The sequence below is a fragment of the Nipponia nippon genome, unplaced genomic scaffold (assembly GCF_047370975.1).
Source record: "Nipponia nippon isolate SJK-2023a ecotype South Korea unplaced genomic scaffold, ASM4737097v1 scaffold_16, whole genome shotgun sequence".
NCBI lineage: Eukaryota > Metazoa > Chordata > Aves > Pelecaniformes > Threskiornithidae > Nipponia > Nipponia nippon.
Window position 1 is genome coordinate 7,537,538 of NW_028262332.1, and position 20,593 is coordinate 7,558,130.

Consider the following 20,593-nt stretch of genomic DNA (forward strand, 5'->3'; position numbering starts at 1 on the left):
CCGGCCCCCGCAGGCCCTCGGGGAAGGGGAGCCCAGACGGGGCTGTGGTGGGGACGCAGCAGCCCCAGCTCCCGGGGTGCCACCCGCAGAGCCGCTGCGGGGACGGGGAGGACGAGCCGCTGGGTCGTCCCAAGGCTGCTCCGACGAGCCGAGCGGGGATGTAACCGTGCCCCGTGCCAGGCACCGGCTCTACTGGCGACCACGCTCACGTCTGCCTGCCGGGGGGCTGTGAGGGACCCCGCGGCCCCCTCGCGCTTTGCCGGGCCAGCGGGATGCAGCACCGTGGTCCAGCCCCGGCGAGCGAGCGGTGGTATGTGCTTGGTCAGTGTCTGGGCATCCTCCTCCCGAGCTGGCCAATGCCGATTATTTCCAGAGGAATTTTGAACCCCGTCCAGGACTGAAATAGTGCTCGGCCGCCCCGGGGGTTATTTATAGCCCTCAGCCGCCCGGCGTGCGGCCGCTGCACAGGCTGGGCCGTGGCTGGGCACGCACCCGCCAGCGCGCCTTCTGGGGAGCAAAGCCCCCCGGCACGGGGACATGGGTGCCCGGAGGAAGGTGACGGGAGCAGATATCCCCCCTCAAGTGTGGGGCTTGTACGGGGGCGAGACCATCTCCCTGGGAGGTACGGAAGAGATTTACAGGGGAAAAGTAAAAAGGCAGAGGAAAACCCCGAGGGGCACACTGGAAAACACGAGGCCACACCAGCGCCAGAAGTGGATTTGATTGTCACTTTAATCCACAGACTGCTGCATGCACTGTAAACAGGATCATCAGGCAGGTTTGTTATCGGTGTTTATTTGTCTTCAATATAAAAGGTACAGGTCTGAAATGTTCACAGAAGATGCCACCATCGAGACTCAGTTAGTGGTAAATATATATATAATACATCCGAACAGCTGGGGAGAGGCCTGGGAGCGGGGCCGGGGGCTGGCGACCGGGACCACGGCTTCTCCCCGCTCCCTGCCCCGCACGGGGAGGGGACCGAGACCCCTCCCTCCCCCAGAAAAGAGAGGCGACGGCCCCGAGGACCCCGCCTGCGAGACAGGCGAGCGCGGTCACGGCCAGTCTTGCAAAGGGCTCCCGCTCCCCAGGGGGCTGCCCTGGCGGGGGGCGTCTCTGGTCAGCAAACCTGAAGCTGGCCCCTTCTCTGGGGCCCTCCCAGCCCTGCGGGCCCAGCCCCAGGCCGGGACACGGGCCAGGAGCCGTGGTGGACACCCCGTGCGGCTGGGGCTGGCCGCAGAGCCAAGGGGAGAAGCGGGGTGAGGAAAGCCGGGGGGCTCAGCCCCACCGCGCTGGACAAGGTACAGCGGCCGTGCAGACCATGCCGCGGGCTGAGCCTCCGGCTTTCGGGGGGCTGGCGGAGGGCAGAGAGCGAGACCCCTCCTTTGGCACTAAGAGGGTTTCAAGCGCAGGGAAAAACCTAGAGACAGCGAGAGAGGAGGCGAGCACCCCGGCAGGGCTGAAGACAAGATGCACCCTCCTGTCCCCGCTGTGGCATCGAGCCCCAGCCATGACCGCTGCACCCCCGCGGTCCCCGCACGGGAAAGGGGAGCGACGGGCTGCGGCTTTAGTGCTACCACCACACACGACACTCCTAGCTACGCCGCAGCACACCGCCCGCGGGAGGTGCTCGGAGCCGGCCGGGGGGAAGCCCGCGCCAGACGCGGCCTGTATTTGCCTTTTCACAGTCTTGCCATGTTGGGTTTTTTTTTTTAATCTTATTTACAAAGGAAAGCACAAGCATTACTTCCTGCGTGGAAGGCTGGGAAGCCTTTGGGGATTGCAGAGCCTCAGCTGGATACGACACACTGCTCCAATGTGCCGTAAAAATAAACTGGTTTTGAAGTGTTCTGGCTTGGACGCCGCGTTTCAGCGCAGGAAGATCCCCGCTCCTCCGGCTCGGGGGTTGCACAGCACAAAGCAGTGCTGTGCCCCACGCTCTCCTCCCCCAGAAGATGCCCTCGTGGGTGGGGGGGTCTCCCTGCGCTTCAGCATTTGGCCACGGCGTTGAGTCCTGTACATAAATCTTCAGGAAAATAACCGAGCTGGGTACGATCCTACAAACAGGGCGATGCCGCTGTCGCTCCCTCCTGCCGCCCGTCAGGCAGAGCTGCCGTCTGCAGGGAGCTGGCTAAGACTTTCCAAACTGTTTGTAGAAGGAACTGTTTGCAACTGTGATTCACCCAGAATAAACAGAGGCTTTAGCAAACACGGAGCTGCTATTGAGAAATAAGTTAAGGATGCTCTGTGAAACACCCCGTCTGTATTCCCTGCAAGCCGCTGCCCTAAAACCACAGGATTTTGTTAGACAGAACTCTGTAAAAACCTGTGACCACACGACACAGTGCTGAGAAAGGCCTGGCAAGGCTGCTAAGACCTACAGCGTACGCTGAAACCCACAATCCACGCCGTAAACCATCGGATAAGGAGCGAGAGGAGGGACGTGGAATGGCCTGGCTGGGGCTGCGCTGGCGAGGATGCCCCGGGGGACACACGGAGAGGGGACAGAGGGGCTGAATAAGGCACACCGAACAGATTGGGGTTAACGCCGCGTGGGTGGGAAATGAGACCCCTCCTCGCTCTTCCATGCCGGGCCGCCCCTGCCCTGCTGGCTCTGGCACGGTGGGACTGGGGACGGGGACCTGCTGGGGCTCCTGCCAAAGCATGGATGACAAAGCACAGCACCAAGGGTCAGCCAGACGGGGACCCCCCAAAAAAAAAATTTGGCAACAGTGAGAGGAGACAGGAGTGGGGTGGAGGAGATGGGGCGGCTCGGCCGGGCGCAGAGCTCCTTCCCGGTTCCCATTTCCAACCCCAGTACGGGACCCGCGGGCTCCTTCGCCCGGCTCCTGCACCTGCTCCGCAGCCAGCACCCATGCGGCCGCCCCGAGCCTCCTTTCTTCCAGCACTTGGAACGACATTATCACTGGTTGTGAATTGTATACACACTGTTTTGCACTTTTGTTTTTTTCCTATAAACCCATCAGTATTCAGACATGCATCAAAAAAATCTTCAATGGATTCTAACACTAGCTATTTACAGTCTTGTACACTACAGCATTCACTGTGCAAAAGCTAGTACCATTGCTAAAAGATACGGGTTCCCAGGACAGGTGAACCGCCGTACCTTGGGTAGTTGATGTTTCCAGGGTTTGGAGAGATTACTGTTGCTTAAATAACGAGATCTGAGAGGAGGAGGGGGATACGATGACTGGAGATGGCGGGTCCCTGCCCACATTTTCAGTGCCTCTTCCATATCTACGACCGGTGCCTTCCTCCCATGAAGAAGGCGCGAGACATCTGGGGTAAACCGAAGACCCCTGTAAACACAAGCAGCTCTCTGAAGACAGAGCTCCTCTGGCAGGCAGCGGGAGACTCCTTCGTCCTCATCTCCTAGGGATGAACACGTTTCGAGGTGGCATTGCAGGGGAGACTCAAACCCTTGGCTTCCACGGCTGCTGCCTGCTGAACACCACTCCGGAGACAAATTTGGGGGTGCTGAGCTCTTGCTGACCCTCCTTCGTGGATGAAAACAAAAGCCTGGGTATTCCCGGATGCAATCGGCCAGCAAACCAGTAACACGCTTGCATGGGACCCTCCTTCCACAAAGCTCTCTCCCCGGGTTTAAAGCTGATTCATGGCACAGAGGGACAGGAGGAGAAGGAGGGCGAGTGCAGCGAGCACCGGCTGATCTGCACCCTTCGTGGCTGACACCTGCGGTCGCTTCTTGCCTGCCGCGAGAGCCCGACATTCACACGCCCAGGGATCACTGCCAGCTGGGAGGGAGGGTGCGCCATCCAGTAACAGGTACAAACACTGAACTCCAGTCTCATAGCTGCCCTCGGTGCGTCTGCGGAGCAATTCTCGCTCACACAACCCCTCCTCCTAGGTTTTCTCTTCTCGGTCTGTTTTCCGCCTCGTAATGTTCCGAGGTTTGATTTTGAGGGACAGTTCCCACAAGGCCTCCTCAGCCAGGTGGTCGCTGAAATCGTTGAAGAATGACACTATGTCGTCATTTCTTTTGATGTCGTAATGTCTGGAAAACCAGAGTAGGGCGGCAGTTAAACACGGGGCGACCTGGGGACCTCTCCCAACTTCGAGCCGCCCCTGCCCTGCTCTAAGGGACGTTCAGCACTGTGGGGTCTGCATTACCTGAGCCTGATACTTGTGACTGCGGCGTGACACCAAAAAGGGGAAAACCCATCATGCCCATCGCTGAATTGGGGGAAAAAAAAAGACCCTATCACGCTGAAATCAGCAGTTAGATCTGCTGCCTCTGCTGCAATACAGCAGTGAAGAAAACCCTCCGTGATCTAAAGAACATAGGAACCAGCAACAGCAAAACCAGGAGGAAAAACTATTGTCTGAAAGAGCAGTGGCAAAACTTTACTGCACTGGATCTCAAAAGTAATACAGGAAAAATGTCTTCACAACTTTTAGTCATAGCTAACGTAGTGAGGGAAGGAGACTGTGACCAGAGCCCCGTCGTTCCCAGGTCTCCTTACATCTCCATCACGATGCTTTCACCTCAGACTCCCTTCCCTCCCATGGGGGCTCCCGTGCCCCAGCCACCCCCCCGTGCTGCCTCGAAGCCAGCTCTGCCCCCCTGTTGCTGCACTTACACTTGTTGGAAGCACCTCATGCTGTCCAGGATGTTAAACTGCTGCCAGCGTTTGGAAAAGTTCACTTTGCTGTCAATGTAATCAGGGTTTCCCAGATGAACAAAGGTCAGGTCCTGCAGAATCAGGCCTCTGAAAGAGAGAAAGGGGCAGCAGGCCAGGGAGTAGGCAAACAAGTACAGAGGTTAGTCACACAGGCAGGACAGCCAGCAAAAAGGCAGCCACAGGCAATTTAACGGCCTCCTGCTGCTGCCACCATCGGCACTGCAACTTTAAACTAGAGGGGACGTCCCTCCCAGCAGCGGATCCAAAGGTGTTCGGGTGCAAGGCGCCCACCATGCCCAGCTGAGGGACCTCTGAGGCGAGGCACTCATGGTCACACCAAGGGCGCTGAGGTTGCTCTTTCGCCCTCCATGGAAAGGATGACCAGGCTGGAAGAAGGTGGCGATGGGAAGTGCCTGCCAGGGGTTAAACCTTCCTTCCAGCTTTAGGCAAGAGGGTTTCCCTCAAGCTGAGGTTTTTCTAGCAAGGGGGTCTGTGCTCCCTTCCTCCCTGGCTCAACCACGTCTCTGCACGGTCCTGCTGCGGTCCCCTGCCAGATGAGATGCCATGTAGCTATTCAACCTCCTCCTACAGAACTCTTTCCATGGAAGAAAGCAAGAGCAGGAGAAGCTTTACTGGTGTAAACCCAGAGTAAATCTGGTATCTAGATCAGAAGGCCCTTACGGAGAAGGGCAATGGCTTCAACCTTTCATCTAGAAACAGGATGAAGCAGTGTGTTTGACAAGGCAGACTTCTCATTTATCAGCTCTTGCAGTCAGCAGAACCAGAGCTGTCGTAGAGGAGCAAGCAGCAGCTTGAAGCTGTGGGATCTGTTGCATCTCATGGGAAAACTTCTCTTTCTGCACACAGACCCCAGAGAAAATATAGTCAAAAAGCATCAACTACAGATCCAGGCACTTGATCTTTCCTTTTCCACAGTCAATTCACAAAAGCCTTCTTTACCAAAAGACAGCTGCCACCCTGCTTTCCTCTGCTACAGGACAAATTGCTCCAGAGAGGGCGCGTGGGTTGATGTGGCACATTGCCGTCTTATTCTAGATGTAGGGCAAAAGGCAAGTGCTGAGCTGAGCCGAAGCTGCTGAGAAATCCTTGAAGGAACGATTTGAACATGCAGAAGTAACGGCAGAGGAAACAAAGTACCGACTCACAGGTAAGGTATGCAGGGAGGCTCCACATCAGCAAGAGCTGCTCGGTAGGCGCGGAAGGACGAGGAACTGTCGATCAGCGTGCAGTACTCAGCCAGGCCCTGGCAGAACACAAAGCCCATGGTGACACCACTGCTGCAAACCCATTTTCTTTGTAACCTCTTCCCAGAGAGCCATGCAGGCCAGGGAGTTAATGCCATCCTGCAAACACCTCCAACCGATTTCCTCAGCCTGACCCCGAGTGCGTATACACAGAGCCTCGCTGCCTTCAGCCTCACCAAGCCTTCGATTTGCAGGGAGGAGGAGGAGGAGGAGGCTGTTCTCACCCGTGACTGCGCTGGCACTCCTGCAGCTGTCAGAATGCCCAGCCACGCTGCAGGCTTCCAGCACTGTGGCATTACACGCACTGGAGAGCGGTTATCCGCCATCCGTTGCTGAGCTGTTAAAACTACCCAGCCGTGTCACACCATTAACAGTTATCTTTTTCCCCTGAAGATGACAACCCTCGCTGCTCCTCACCTCTGAGGTTTGTTTCTGCCACTCCAGCCTTCGGATGGGTGCAGAATCCAGTGCAGAAAGAATGGCCAGATAGGAATTAAAATTATTCAGCTTCCGTAAGTGCTGTGAAGAGGGAGAATATTCCAATTACTCCGGAGGTCTGAAAAGCCTTCTAGCATCAAACAGCTCTACCAAGCAGAAGGTCCCACTCCCCTGCTCCTTTAAGGAGCAGTGTGTCTGATTCACAGCAAGAACAAAGCTCATACCTTCATAATCTTTATAAATTTAAGGAGTAGCCTCTCTCGGTCTTGGGCCTTCTCTTGTAGCATAATTATTGAACGGACCCTGGAAGAACACAGAAAAAGAAGATAAACCCACGTAAGCAGATCTCAGATTTCTTCTTGTTTCATTTAAAAAACTGATAGCTGATAAGGATGGGCCAACAATACTAAAAAGCTCATGATACCTCCAACTTAAACGGAGCACTTTAATTCACAACAAAGACAGAGTAATTTCGAGGATGACCACAATAACCCTTCACAGAGTACATTTATTCGCAAGGGGAATGTCTGTTGGAAGGGCTGAATGGTACTGAAAATAATTCCTCTGGGTTACAGTGCCCTCCATAACCCTCCCGATTTTCTTTCTCGTGTGCTCTGGGGTCTTTGATGAGTGCCCTGCATCTACTTCCGGGCCAAAAATATATGTTATCCCACTTTTAACAAGGGAACCCAATTCTGCAAGGAATATTTTGAATATTTGTAAGGCGCTGGAGGTTAAGCACAGTTCAGGGCCAGGTTTGTTCTGAGCTCCTTACCAGTAGGACATGTTATTAAAGTGCTCTGTGAACTGGGTCAGGTTGGGGCTCTTCTCTTCATTTTGCTCCTTTGCCCAAAGCAAAACTTCTGGGATCTGCCGAGGAAGAAGAGGAGAGGGGTGGGAAAATACCACACATTAAAATGGGATTTCTGCCTCAAGATTCCCAGTCGCAGTCTGTGCTCACAGCCACTTGCTGACACAAGTTCAGCTGTCTCCTACAACGCAACAGATGCGCTTGGAGAGCTGGCAGGGCATACCAGGGATTGCAGAGGGTATGTGGTCGAATCCCTCCCACCGCCCTTACCCCATCCTCATCCCCGTACCTCAATTTTATAGAAGAGTTCGGCGTCTAGGAGGGTCAGCTGCTCGGCTATTTCATGACTGTGGAAATCATGCAGGGTCCCTGGCCTGTAGGAAACAAGGATGAAGTATAAAGGCTCAGAAAATGTGACCTGGTTTTCTTTTTCTTTCTTACATTTTGGACTGAAAAAACTCTTGTGTCCACAAGAAAGGGATGCCCTGCCTTTCAAAGGACCAAGATATGGCTACGTGCATCTTTCCTCACCTGGCTGCCACCCCACGGGCTGCAAGAGGTTTGATGGAATTGGCGTAGCTCAGCATTTTCTTCTGATCCACTTTATCAAGGATATTCTTGCGTAACACTCTGGCGAGGCTCAGCTCTCCGTTGCAGACCAGTCGGAAGACCAGGTCCATCAGCAGCTTGAGAATTTCCTCCGTCAGCTCCACTAAGCTGAGTGAAAGATGGAAAACCCAGGGAAGGCATCAGAGCTACGACTCTGAGCTAGAGAGTTTGTATCTGTACAAAGTCTTGTTGCTCTTTCCCACAAGCAGAACCGAGTGACTGAAATTCCTCCCCTTCCCAGCTCTTCCGTTTTTACAGATTCCCCTTTTACTAGTTATTTTAAAATCCCTGACAGGCACAGGACACACCGAGAAACTGCTGAAGAAGAGGGTTCAGCACTACAGGTGTCTCCCTGGTCAGGGTAGGGGATTTCAGCTGTCATCATAGATGAGAATTAAACAATACATCTTCGTAACTGCCAGACTTCTGTATTGTTACTGACCCCGCATCTCCCATCCTGAAGCGAAGAACGCAACTCACCACAGCTCATCCACCACTCTGACCAGCACGAAGAAGGTGTTCTTACTGACTCGCTTCTTAAACGTGTCTGGGAAGTGGCAAAACTTCTCATATGTGGTTGCAAATTAAAGAATCAACTGAGTGTGGTCAGATCAGCATCAGTGCAACTAACAGCTGCCTTGAGGAACATTAGAATAGCTGCTATTCGGTCTTGACTGAAACTGGTGTTCAATTTCCAGGAAATAAGGGACGCCAATATGGCTCTAATTAACATGGTATTAAGCTGCCACCAGCTGCAGGCAGGAGGGGTGTGAGGAGGTACTTACACCTTGCAGAACTGACGCTAGAAGAGCAGGTGTACCCTGAAACTGTTCTCTCTAAGGTGGAATTTAATGAGCAGCACTCCTCTACTGGGATCTCCCCCACTGGTCTGTGACATCTGGTCTCAACAGATCTCAGATGTCACCTCTACCTTCCTCACTGCCCAATTTGCTGCAAGGGGAATGGCGGCAGGGAAGACGGCACAGGTTGAAAAAGCTTCTGCCAGGTGGACAAAGGGAAAGAGAAAAAGGTTACCCTTAAGTCAAGTACTGACAAGGGCCTGCAGGAATGCCCCAGCCTGTATTGTCACTGACAACCGCTCTGCAGTGAGATCTGCTGTGTCCTTGGCTGCGCTGATCCCAGCAGGAGCAAGGGGAGCAGCGGCTCTGCTGCAGATGGCAGTGATGAGCTGCGACGCAGGACAGGGTGACGTCAGGCTCCCTTTGACGTGCGTGTACAGGACCAAAGCCCACGAGGCCTTTGCACTGCCTTTGCACTGCCTGAACGGAGACACTGACCCGCTCAGCTGACGGCGAAGGGAGCCACGGGAACAGAGCCAAAGGGAAGGAACTGCAGGCAGCGTGCTCAACAAGAAGCCTTCTCCATACTCTGCCAGAAACGTTAATGCTCACCCTGCCACGTAGGGGCCCTCGCCTTGTTAAGCAGTTACAAGCTCAGTGCAGAACTGGGAGGCCAAGAGGACATTATCTTCTGTGCTGCACGTCTTGTAATAAGAGAGAGAATAGCTCTTGATGGTTTTGTCATCTCTAGTATCAAACTACACCTGCCCAAGCAGGCAATCCCCACGGCCCCGCTGGAAGGCAGAAGGTGGGGCGATCCCCATTCTACAAACGAGATGCCGCCAACAAATGACCAATTCCCCAGTGACGTACAGAAAATCTGAACTGCTCTTCTCCCCTGCCAGGGCCCTCAGGAGACTACTCTCAGGTCTCTCTACTCCGCCCTGCCTGGACCTGCCCAGCAGCGTTTCCCATTTGCAGTGTGCAGAGGTGAAGAAAGTCCTGCCTGGGACACCTCCAGGGCAAGCACATTACTGACCATGTTGCCAGCAGGCTTTTGACCAAACAACTTGCCACCAACTCCCTCCACGATGACTGCTCAGCTCTGGTTCCTGGTGGGGGTGAACTGCCACTCATGCAAAAGGATATCTGTACTGCAGCTTCTTGATGAGCTCTTCAGGGGTAATAAATGTCCTGTACGTAGTCAGAAAGGCTTCACAGTACAGCACCAAATCTACAGAGAAAGACAAGAAAGCCTCAGTCAACCCTGCTTTCAGAAAAAGGAAGCTCCTTGTAAGGTTGAATCCAGTCTTACAGGAAGAGAACACGGACGCATTTTGACACGAATGGACTTCACAGAAATGCTGTGCTGTTGTTTCTTACCAGCAGATGGACCCTACGGCACAAGAGCAACAGCGAAACTGCCCTGTCCCCACCAGCCTGGCTCCCATTTGCAGCACTCAGGCTTGCTGCTTCGCTTATGGGACCACCAAAGGGGTCAGTGAAAAACACCTGTTTGTGGGACAGGAACTTTCAATAACGGGTCAAGGCAAAATGCGGTTTAGACCTTGGGGATACTTTAAAGAGAAGATCTGATGGTGAGAGGTGCGTGCCTGTGCTCTGTCTTTGCCACTTATGCAGCACAGAGCCCTGCAGAAAGACACGGTCACCCTTCCCTCCTGATCAGGAACGCACGTGTTTCAACATGATGATATGGTGCTGCAGACCCTCTGCCCTTGCTATGTTCCAGGAAATCTGCCCCAGGACAGTGTAAATATAAGATTATTTTCAGCCAAAAGAAGAGTAAACTGCACTGCAAAAACCGATGCTACCATGACCATGACCCTGCCACAACATAGACGCTGACACGGTGCACGTTTATTAATCTGCAGCAGTGGGTGCTACAGGCCCCAGAATCGCAAAGGCTTTGGCCATCATCATGGGCACAAAGGACGGAATTTGAAAAAGCAGGAGCTGCAAACGGGAAAGAAGATTTCAGGTCAAGACTGCAGTACACTCGCAGTCCCGGGCGAGGTTTGGTCACTGTGAACAGCAGTGGTCAAAATGGAAACTTGTTAGCCCTGGTATAAAACCACGCAGCACTGCAGGCAGCATGTGCAGCGGGATGGCACGCTGCCCCTGCCCGGTGCACTGCAACCACCGGCAGAGCTTTGTTAGGGGAGAAAAAGCTTCTGCCGTGCCTGCCCAGGCTAGGCTGTACATGTAAAGCTTGTTTCAGCCAGGACAGGGATCACCCACACCCATCTGCTGTAACATCCATCCATCGCGTGTGGAGGGTGGGAAAGAGCCGGGCCCAGTGTGCTAGCTGTGCCTCTCTACCTGCGGTGTTTCTCTTGGCAGGAGCCTGACAGAGACGCTGCTTCCTCCTGCTCTTAAATCAGAGCGCGCTGCTGCCTTTTGGTTAAAGGTAATCAGACACAAGCTCTAAAGCCGGAGGCTGGGTGGTCATGTCAGGGGTGAGTCCTAGGCCTCGTCCAGCTGTAATCCTGCACGCACAGCAAGCGCGTGTGGCTGTGAGGACTTAACTGACCATGGATTTTATTCCTAAAGACCACAAGTCTCTCTTTATCCCTTATTCCATTTAGCTCTTTTAGAAAACTCAAATGGACAAGAAGCATCATGCAACAGGGCGTGGAGTTACATTTATTCTGGGTTCCCATCTGCCCAAAAGGCAACGTGAGGTAATACAGCTGGTCTGCTCTGGCACTTGAAGCTGCCAAGAAATTCATCTTTAAAGGAAAGCCTCTTAACTATACCCCTCTGTGCCGTTTGGCTGATTGATTTACAAGCCCTGAATTCTTCTCATTGTAAGCTTAATTCATTAACCCTCTCAGTCACCCAAACACTGGGTTAGCATAGCAGAAATTCCTCCGTGCTCCATTCAGCTCAGCGGCTTGGCCGAGCCTGCGAGGCTAAGCTCTGTGACTATTCTGAGAAACGTGCCCCGCAGAGCTCCCTCCACCCAGCCGCTCTCCCTGTCCGCACCGCTGTGCATTCAAAATCCCGCTCTAGTTTTTCCTAGTCTTGAGAGATTCTCCACGGCTTCCACCTCACTGCCTGCAGCACCCTCAGAGCTCCCCATTCATGAACTGGAGCTCTAGCCACATCCCTTCACCAAGTAGCCGTCTTTCAACAGGAACAGTAGGCAAGTTCCTCCAATGTGATGCTTGTTCTGGAGAACAGCAGGAGTAAATCAGAGCTTCTCTGTTCCAGTTTCAGCATTTTTATAAGGGGTATTTCCACCACCTCATTTAGACTATTTTTTTTTAAATATACATATGTAGCCTTTGCGCAATCAGTTGCCTCCTCCTCTCTAGAATGTTCCTAACTTTGGTCCTTTCTGCCTGGATTCGATGCCTGATGTAAACACGGAAACACAGGTGTCAGGGGAAGGATTTTCTTGCTAGCTGAATGGTGCTGGTAAGTAATTGCAAACACCTTATGCTATAGTAAAAACCCTGCCATTTAAAAATGCACATTGAAGGTATTTCCCCTTTGACTATCAAACCTCTAAAATATGAGCGCTGAGTGGTTCAGCGGGTTACTGCATTTTGCCTTGCATCCCAGGAGATAAGGAGATCAATTCTGGTTAAGGCCATCAGCACAAATGTGTTTGGCAGGTTCAAAATCACTCTCTGGAAACATTGCAAAGGCTGTCTTTGCCACAGGTCTTGGAAAAGAGCTGCTTCATGTGGGCAGTGACTGGGTTTGGAGAGATAAAGTGGGGTTTTAACAAATCTAGAGCTAAGGGTTGCTGGCCTCCCTTTTCCTCCCCCACATCTCCTTCCTCGTACTGTGGATTCCCTCTCTGAACCGGTCTGGGTGGCTACCAGCATGCAAGTGGCACAGAGCGGGACTAGGAAGTAACACGGTAAGTTGAAAATGAGGGGTGTCAGCAGACCAGCGCCTGGACAGCTTGCCCGATGCCCACAGGTACTGCATTAGACCCAAACCAACGTCCGTCCTCTCCCGCTTTGATGCAACAGTCACTCCAGCAACCCCTACATCACCACTGCCCTGAAGTTCAAAGGGCAAGGAGCACCTCTGAAAACAGGCTCCGTGCCAGAACGTGCCACGGTCACACCTGCACTCGCAGAAGGCGGTGGCCTGCCTTGGCAGATACAGACACCCCAACACAGCACTGTCACCAGCTCCACTGGTGCGCCTCGCCTTCCAGTTCTGGGCAAGGGCTATGAGGAGTTAATACCATCCCTGCTGCTAAACAGAATGAACAGGCGCTTATCCAGCTTACCTCTGTTTCACCAAAGATAAGCACAATCCCCCCCGCAACTCGGAGGATCACGAATGCAGTCCTCTCCACCCCGGCCCAGCTGCCTGCAGTCGCATCGCGACTGCGCACGCTACAGAGACGCAGAAGACAAGCAGCAAAAGGCCGCGCCAGGCTGCGCTCCTCAGCGCTGTTTTGTGCATCCACTGTACCTTTCCTGTCGGTCTCTGTTGCGTGCACTAACAAAATATCTCCGGATCCACCGCGAACATCTGGCCCATCATCTCCCTGCAATGAGAACAGAAACACGTTAGGCATGGCCCAAGCTCCCTTCGGCCTGGTTTACCATCTCTGGGGTTCAAGCTCAGCAACAACTGGCAGAGTACGCAATGTTCCTGGCACTGCTCACGGCGCAAGCTGGGACATGGCCTTCAGTGCTGGGCTAACCCTGGAATTTGAATAAAACATTTTGCGTCACAGATGAGGATCTGGGCTGATCCTCACTCGGGGTCTCTGACTCCTTAAGGCCAGGCTGTGAACCTCAGTGAAAGCTGAACCTTCTGTCCACAGCAGAATGAACAGAAATGTCCCAGACTCCCAAACGCTCCCAGAAGGCCATTAACAGAGCAGTAACACTGCGGGAACTGTCTCAAAGCGCGGGATCACGTACCGCAGCGGCTGTGGGGTGAGAGGTCGTGCATTCAACCTGCATGTTCCTGGAACATCAAAACCTAGCAAGTTAATTCCCTAATCTGGAACTATTTGGCTGGAGGTCACCTGAAGTGATCCAATAACTGGGAGCAGAAAACAGCCCTGCTAACGGCTTGACCCCTGCCTTACCACTCTCTAAAAACATCTTTCTTCTAGCTACTGCAATTCACAACTAAAAATATGCAAAACTGATCTATCACTCAGCCAGTGGTTCCCACGCTGCAGGAAACAGCTCACAGTGGCAGTTCTATACCGTTTCAAACACGTAGACCGTAAAGAAAAGAAAGAAAAAAGAAGTGAAGGGTTGACACAGATCTGCTGTCCCAAATGTTCAGAAATCACTGGTTTTTAATTGTTTTTAAAAGGAAATATTCCTGCACAGGAGACTGGAGTCATGCCTGGCTTCCCTTAGCAATGTCTTTGTCATTTCAATATGCAAAACACTGAAAAAACCATGGATTACAGCCATGGAGCAGCTATGTCTAAGATGTGAATTTTTCGGGTGACTCTCTGGCAAGACTCATGAAATACTACTTAAGGAAAGAGTAATAGCTTCTCACTCTCTCCTGCACATCTCGGCTGACCAAAGAACACTCCTAAAGTGCCAGTAACTGATACATTCTCTCTGTGTTTCAGACTAGCGCCCTGACAGTCTGAAAGCTTCAAAAGCCTGCATATTCCCTCAAGCTGCATGTCAAAGACAGCTCGGTTCAAGAGCATAGTGAGCAAAGCTGTCTGGGAGTGCACCCAAGGCTAGAAACAAAGCCATTTCTCAAATATAGAAACAGTTACTTTGGCTGCTCTTCCACATCAGTAATTTAACGTCCTGCTCGGGAAATCTGCTAAACCTGCCTTCAGATTGAAAGGCCAACACCATAAACCCGCACCTGGATTTACTGTGCTCAAGCGCTCAGGTGCTTTATTTCAGACTGTAGCAGGTTGAAGAGGTGGGAAGGAGCAGACTGGGAAAAGGGCACAAGATGAGCTGGTTTCTAGATATATCTCACATTTTGTTAAAGCCTCATTCCTTGCTGATGCTCCCTGCCTGTACCAGCATCTCATACTTTCACAACAGCCTGCACACATAAAGCTGCATACCACTTCTGCTGCAACCTAGTTTTTCCCACCAAATAAAAGCTGATTGTTTGCCTTGCTTGTGCATACAGAGAATCAAATTTCAATACAGCATAAACCAAAGAGTATGAAAGCAAACCCTGAATGCACCTACCTCTTGCTTCAGTGTTAACCTAGCCATAATTTCACTGTGGTCAATAAGGGATAGCTCATCTACCTCTTCCCCCAACTGTGACGATTCCAAAGCATCTGGTGACTGCTGCTGCCTGTAAAAAAAAAAAAGGCAAATACCCATCAGTGTCGCTGCCCATCCGAGGGAAGAGATGTTGGGTCCACTCGAGCTCAGCGTACAAACCTTCATTAAATGACAGTAAGTACGCAGACAGTCTGGAGGTAAATCTTTTGCAAACAAGCTCAAATGTCTAGCTCTAATTCTGTTGCTTTGTGCATCTCTTGAAAAAGAGAAAGATGAACCTCTAGGACCTGAACGCTTGTCTGCTTGCGTTTCTGGCAGACAGGATTTTACTATGCCCTGCATAAATACATGCTTCCATGTCTCCTTAATCCACCAAATTTTTAGTGCACACAAATCTAAGCCCTTCCTCAAATGTACAGAGACTGAGCATACTCTACACATATATATCTTAGTCAGCTCATGACCCATTGTGCTGCTACAAGAGGAGATGACAGGCTCTCTTTTTGCAGGAAGACAGAGCAGAAAGCTCTGATCACTTTTTTGGTGTACATCCACAACTCTAGTATTCCTTCCCCCAAAGGCTGGTACTCTTGAGCCTGGACACATGCTCTCTGTGCCTCTATTCCTAGAAAAAAAAAAAAGTACGCATGTACTTTATAGCTTTCCCCAGGCACAGGCCAAAATCCCAGGCACCAGTCAGTACTTTCAGCAGATAGTGAGCTGTGCACAGCACTCCTGCATTGTCTCCTTCACTGCAGGGATTAAAACCCCCAAACCAACTGCAGGAAGATGGGGGAGGGAAGTTGACTGTCGCACACAAAACAATGCTGTTCTCTATTTTTGCTTTAGAAATGCAATTGAAGAGCAATCTCAAGCAGCAGGGAAGCACGCACTCCACTCCTCCTGAAGCCCATCTGTTACAGCCTGCACCTCTTTATTTACATAGACAAATGATAGCTAAGAGCATTAGAAGGGATAATAAAGCCTCCTGCTTCGGGGCCTCCGCCAGCCTCTAACTGGCAGGGTTTGGAAGAAATTCCCCTCTGAAAGACTATTTCCCAACCAGACTTTTTTTTGCACGTTTCCCTGGAAGCGGGAGGGAGCAGCCACTGTCAATGACAGGACTGCCAATTAGATGGACTTAGGATGGCTAACACAGGCTGCATTAACCCCTACAGGCTCCCTGAGTTAAGTAACGACATCTGGCCGGGATCCTCCTTGTTCAGCAGGATCCCACCGCTCGCCAGTTGTGCAAAAAAAGTGGGCTTAAAGTTTAGAGAACACTGAGAAGGCTGAGGGCAGAGCAGGCAGGCCCAAGGACGGTTTGGTAGAGGGCAGGGCTAAGGGGACGTTGGTGAGACTCTGTACCCTTCGAGGCTGGGAAGCAGGGGTGCCAGGGGAGGCAGGCTCACCTTTCAGCACCATCTTTGCCCTCCTTCCCCATGGCACTGCTGTTCGAAGTGGAGTCTTTGGAGTGGCCGTCTTTGATAGAGGGAGATTCCTGCGAAGAGAAGGAAGTTTTTTGTTATTACATGGGGTCCCACGCCACAGCTAGCCTTGCATTTACAGTCTGACTGCCTCTAAACGGCCCTTTACTGTAAATTCCTACAGAGCGGTTAAAGACTGATGCAAGTTAATGCCAAATGCCAGGAAAACACAGAAGTTAATTAGACAGGAAATTTGGGACCATCTCTGGAGACTAGTGTAATTAGTACTGTTTGCTTTTAACATTGTGAAATGATGCTGAAAGTTACAACACAAGTCAGCTGTTGTCTTGGATTTTAACCCCCTCTCAACTTTTTTTTTTTCTGCAGCCCTTACTGTTGAAATACACTTGCCTTCTGCTTTAATCAAAACGGACACAGCCAGCTCTAAGCTCTCCCATTTCAGTTCCCCTCCTAGTCACAGCCCCCAAAACCAGCCTGTCTTAGGGGGTGGATGCACACTGTTCCTACCTCCCTTCTCTCCCATCAGAAGAGGTCACGCCATGATGCAACCTTTCCACTTCACAATTCACGGCTGTGGAAATGAGGCTAATGCAAAAAAGCAGAACCATCTGAACCTGCGGCATGGAACAGCAGGTAGAGAGCTCAAAGCAAAGATATAGCATTTTAAATTAGCTATTTATTAAGGAGAAAAATACCCATGAATGGCAAATGGGAATATTAATCTAACACTGCTAGAGTTCAGAATTATTTAATACCATGTAGACTGAAACTTGGAAATTCAACCTACTGAACAGACTGGACGGAAACCACCCACACGCTATCCACCTAGCCTGGAAAACGCACTGGTGAGTTTAGGTTTCTTAGTGCCTGCAGAATTTTTCCAGACTATATCTGTAAAGCCCTTTGCTTCGAAGTTGAGAACCAGCTCGCAGCTGCCCAAAAGCATGGGCCTGCCTAGATGTGTCTCTTGAAGGGAAGCGATGGGAGCGTTATCTCTTGGAGTATTTAACACCAGCACAGATAAAGGTCTCGGAGACATCCTGCAGGAGATGTGCCTTCCAAGATGAGGGCAGGCAAAAAGATCGCCCCAGACCTCTGCCGCTGCTTCCTATGACCCAGCAGGAAGACGGTACCTCCCTGCAATGGAAAACGCCCTGTCTCCTCTAGGAAATATCTAAGATACAAAGCTTGAGTAAAGGAAGAAACAGTGTGCGATTACAATGCTAAATCAATCACTTACTTTGTATCTAAATGGTGAAGGAAAAAAAAAAATAGAGCACAAGGCTTTCTGTATTAAAAAAGGGAAGCCAAAGCAGTTACAAGAATAGACACGGCCCCAGGACAGCGCTGGTCAGGGTGCAGCTTTCTGGAAGGGAACCTCACACAAGCAGCTCCAAACAGACAGCGAAGCACAAACGAAACAGCGTGGCTGGAAAAGCTGTCCCTACCTCCTGCCGGGGCTCACCGCGACCCCGAAAGCATTGCTGCTCTCCACCCAGACCAGGAGGCCACCCAAGCCTGCAAGCCAGGAGTGGGCAAGCAGAGGGACTGCCAGCAAGGGAGCAGGGGAAGCAGGACGGACACAGGAGCTCCACGGTGTGCAGAAGGGGCCGGTGCCAAGCGTGTCAGCCCTGGCGTGAACTCAGCATGCACCAGGCAGTCCCTTCCCGGTGTCCGGCCCTCTCCAGGTTACTTACTCCTTCAGAGCGAGGGAGTTCCCCGTTGCTCTGGCCAGAGGAATACAGATTGACGTATTCACCCTCACCAGCCTCCTCACTGGCGTTTTCACTCTAAGGGAGACAGGATGAAAGGAAATACATGATGCTGTCCCCTGCCAGCACTTAATGTTAGTGAGTGAACATGCCCACGGGCTGGGAGGAGAAGCGCTCTTGGCGGCTGCTGTCACCTAACTGGGAGCCCTTCCTCCGGCTCAGTGGCCAACACCGGCCACCGAGGCTGTACTTCCCCGGAGGTAATTATTTTCTGGTTCTTGAGGACTATCCCGAAGGCCCTGAGCTGCAGCAGGACAGCAGCAAGCACTGCTTTGCAAGAGCTGCCACGGACTCCACGTGAGACTGCGAAGGTGCAATATGCACGTGCGGATTTCAAGGTTATGGTAGCTGAGCGTTCAGAGCTTGACACACAAGCGCCTGTCCTACCCGCGCTGTAGTCCTGCCGCCGAACACAGATCAGCCCTGCAGCCCAGAGGGTACAAAATGTGTCTCCCAAACTATGCTGCAAGCACAGACTAGAGCCATCACGCCCAACTAAACCAAATTCGAGGGCTTCTGGGCTGTAACAAGGACCTAACGCAAGGAAGATGCAACAGCAAGGTCAGGTCCATAGTGTGAAAACTTGATAATTTACTCTGCAATCTGTGTCCTTCTTCCAAACTTTGTGAAGAGGCAGCACTACCGTGCACTGTGCTGACAGCTCTAATCCCATCAACTCTAGGCTTTGTAGCAAACAAAAGAGGAACTGCTTTGAAAACAAGGTGTTTAAAGAAGTAGCTGTAACGCACAAACCTGCCAAGTGATCTGCAGAACTGACGTGGAAACTTAAACTAGTCGTGCGGTATCAGCGTGGGAACTGTGTTAGTCTAACTTCACCAACACGCCACGCTTTGCACCAACGTGCGCTGCCTCCAAGCACGCAGGTAGGGCTGCTGGCAAGTGGAAAGAGCAGGAGCCTGGAGAGAGCAACAGGTTTATGCACAGGAGAGAGCGAGCTGGACTGCAGCCACCGCTGCTGGGGCTCACCAGTGGCTTAGGAGGGAGCAGGGCAGCAATCACCAAATCCTGCCATGGCAGCAACTGCAGGATGCGAACCACTGTTAGGAGTCCGTGTTTAGAAACCACCAGCCTCACAAAACACTCCTTTACCTTCCTCAGCTTTGTATTACAATTGCAGGAAGCTACAGCAACTTCTCCTCTCCCCTTCACCAGCATTTGACGTTTTATGTTTCCTACAGATGCGCTAACATTTTCTCAAACCTGCTGAGGTTGCTAATTTTTTCTAGGCACCATTTTTATATGAAATTACCTCTCTGCAATTCACACGCATGTTCGGAAACCAGATCACATTAAGCATGTATTAATACAAGAGACATTTTCTTTTAAAAAAAACCAAACAAATAAACCCAGCCTTGTGTTAAGGTGCATTATCTCTTTGGATAGTCTCACCGAAGGCGTCTGGAGAGAATCAGTGAAAGAGGTTTCAGAAGGAAGGCAGACAGGAGCATTCCCGTTAAAGCTGCTCTCCTGAGAAGAGGAGTTTGGCACATCCACAGTGCTGGGTGACCGGCTGGCTGCGGCAGGCACCGCTAGGTCAGAGCTCTGAGATGGATGGACGGACGGGAAAGGTGGGGTGGAGCAGGAGGAGGAGGTAGAAGAGAGGAAAGGAGGTATGGAGACTTGGTTGTGAGGCACAAAGTCCTGGGAGTAGGACCTAAACACAGATTTGTACTACAGGACACAGAGACGTACAACACAAAAACAAGGAAGATGGGGAAAGGAAAGAGACAGACAAAAGAAAAAGTAATTAGATCGGCAGTAGCGTAGCAGTGACAGCACAAGGTATTTCTAACACAGGCACCTCTCCGTCGAGAGGCCAACCCGAACCGAGGCAGCACCATTTTATCATCCACATGTTAGAGCAGGAATTGCCACTGGGACACGTCAGCCGGTTTTTTCACGGAGAGGCATGTTCTTGCACAAACAGCAGCCGGGCTGCTCATCTCAGAGGGAAAGCGGGCATCAGGGAGTTTACCTGCAGGTATCCAGCCTCCGCTACAGAGGGAGAAAGACTGGATATCTCAGTACTGTTAATGACAAAGTGCAGCCTGAAAATCCCTTGAGCGGATGAAAAGATGCAAAGGCATACAGAAACCACAACTGTGAGCAAGCTGGAAATATCTAGATAGAGAAAAGTACTCCAAGTGCTTATTGCTTTTCTGGGATTTTCCACAGGATCCAAATTTAAGATGCCGTTTGCTCCAGCCCTGTAATTTAACAGCTACTGTGTCAAGTCTGTTCCAGAGCACACAGCTCCCAGGGAGGAGTGGCTGGATACTGTCTTCAAAGTTACACTGAAGGATAAAGAAGATTACACTGCTACTCCTTCCCATTTGAGAAACACAGGGAGCAAAAATGGTAATTGCCCTCAGGAGCGATGAATTCCTTATCAAACCGATCCTTTAATGCAGCGCCTCGAAGAGTCAGCTGAAGAGATGAAAAGAGATCATCTGCGTAAAGCTTTATTTCACTATCTCTCCTAATCATCAGATTACTGTTCAGATAATATTAAACAGGGTACAGTGGGAATACGTT

General features: G+C 51.5%; 1 protein-coding gene across 8 annotated transcripts in view; it reads right to left on the minus strand.

The window, feature by feature from the left end:
* Nucleotides 1-714: 714 nt before the first annotated feature.
* RAPGEF1 (Rap guanine nucleotide exchange factor 1) overlaps nucleotides 715-20,593 on the minus strand; it is an 89,747-nt gene continuing 69,868 nt past the window's right edge. For 3 of the 8 annotated variants that reach the window (XM_087752986.1, XM_087752985.1, XM_087752987.1), the window contains 15 exons: nucleotides 19,448-19,729; nucleotides 17,963-18,055; nucleotides 16,230-16,318; nucleotides 14,776-14,887; nucleotides 13,049-13,124; nucleotides 9,733-9,821; nucleotides 8,268-8,356; nucleotides 7,710-7,895; nucleotides 7,468-7,552; nucleotides 7,143-7,237; nucleotides 6,592-6,670; nucleotides 6,347-6,448; nucleotides 5,831-5,928; nucleotides 4,623-4,751; nucleotides 715-4,036 (listed from right to left, as the gene is read on the minus strand). In XM_087752986.1, coding sequence (XP_087609112.1) covers nucleotides 3,886-4,036; nucleotides 4,623-4,751; nucleotides 5,831-5,928; nucleotides 6,347-6,448; nucleotides 6,592-6,670; nucleotides 7,143-7,237; nucleotides 7,468-7,552; nucleotides 7,710-7,895; nucleotides 8,268-8,356; nucleotides 9,733-9,821; nucleotides 13,049-13,124; nucleotides 14,776-14,887; nucleotides 16,230-16,318; nucleotides 17,963-18,055; nucleotides 19,448-19,729 — 1,755 coding nt within the window. In that variant the 3' untranslated portion in view covers nucleotides 715-3,885. The remainder of the gene's footprint in view (nucleotides 4,037-4,622; nucleotides 4,752-5,830; nucleotides 5,929-6,346; nucleotides 6,449-6,591; nucleotides 6,671-7,142; nucleotides 7,238-7,467; nucleotides 7,553-7,709; nucleotides 7,896-8,267; nucleotides 8,357-9,732; nucleotides 9,822-13,048; nucleotides 13,125-14,775; nucleotides 14,888-16,229; nucleotides 16,319-17,962; nucleotides 18,056-19,447; nucleotides 19,730-20,593) is intronic. The other 5 variants (XM_087752989.1, XM_087752988.1, XR_015703688.1 and 2 more) reach the window with 4 other exon arrangements.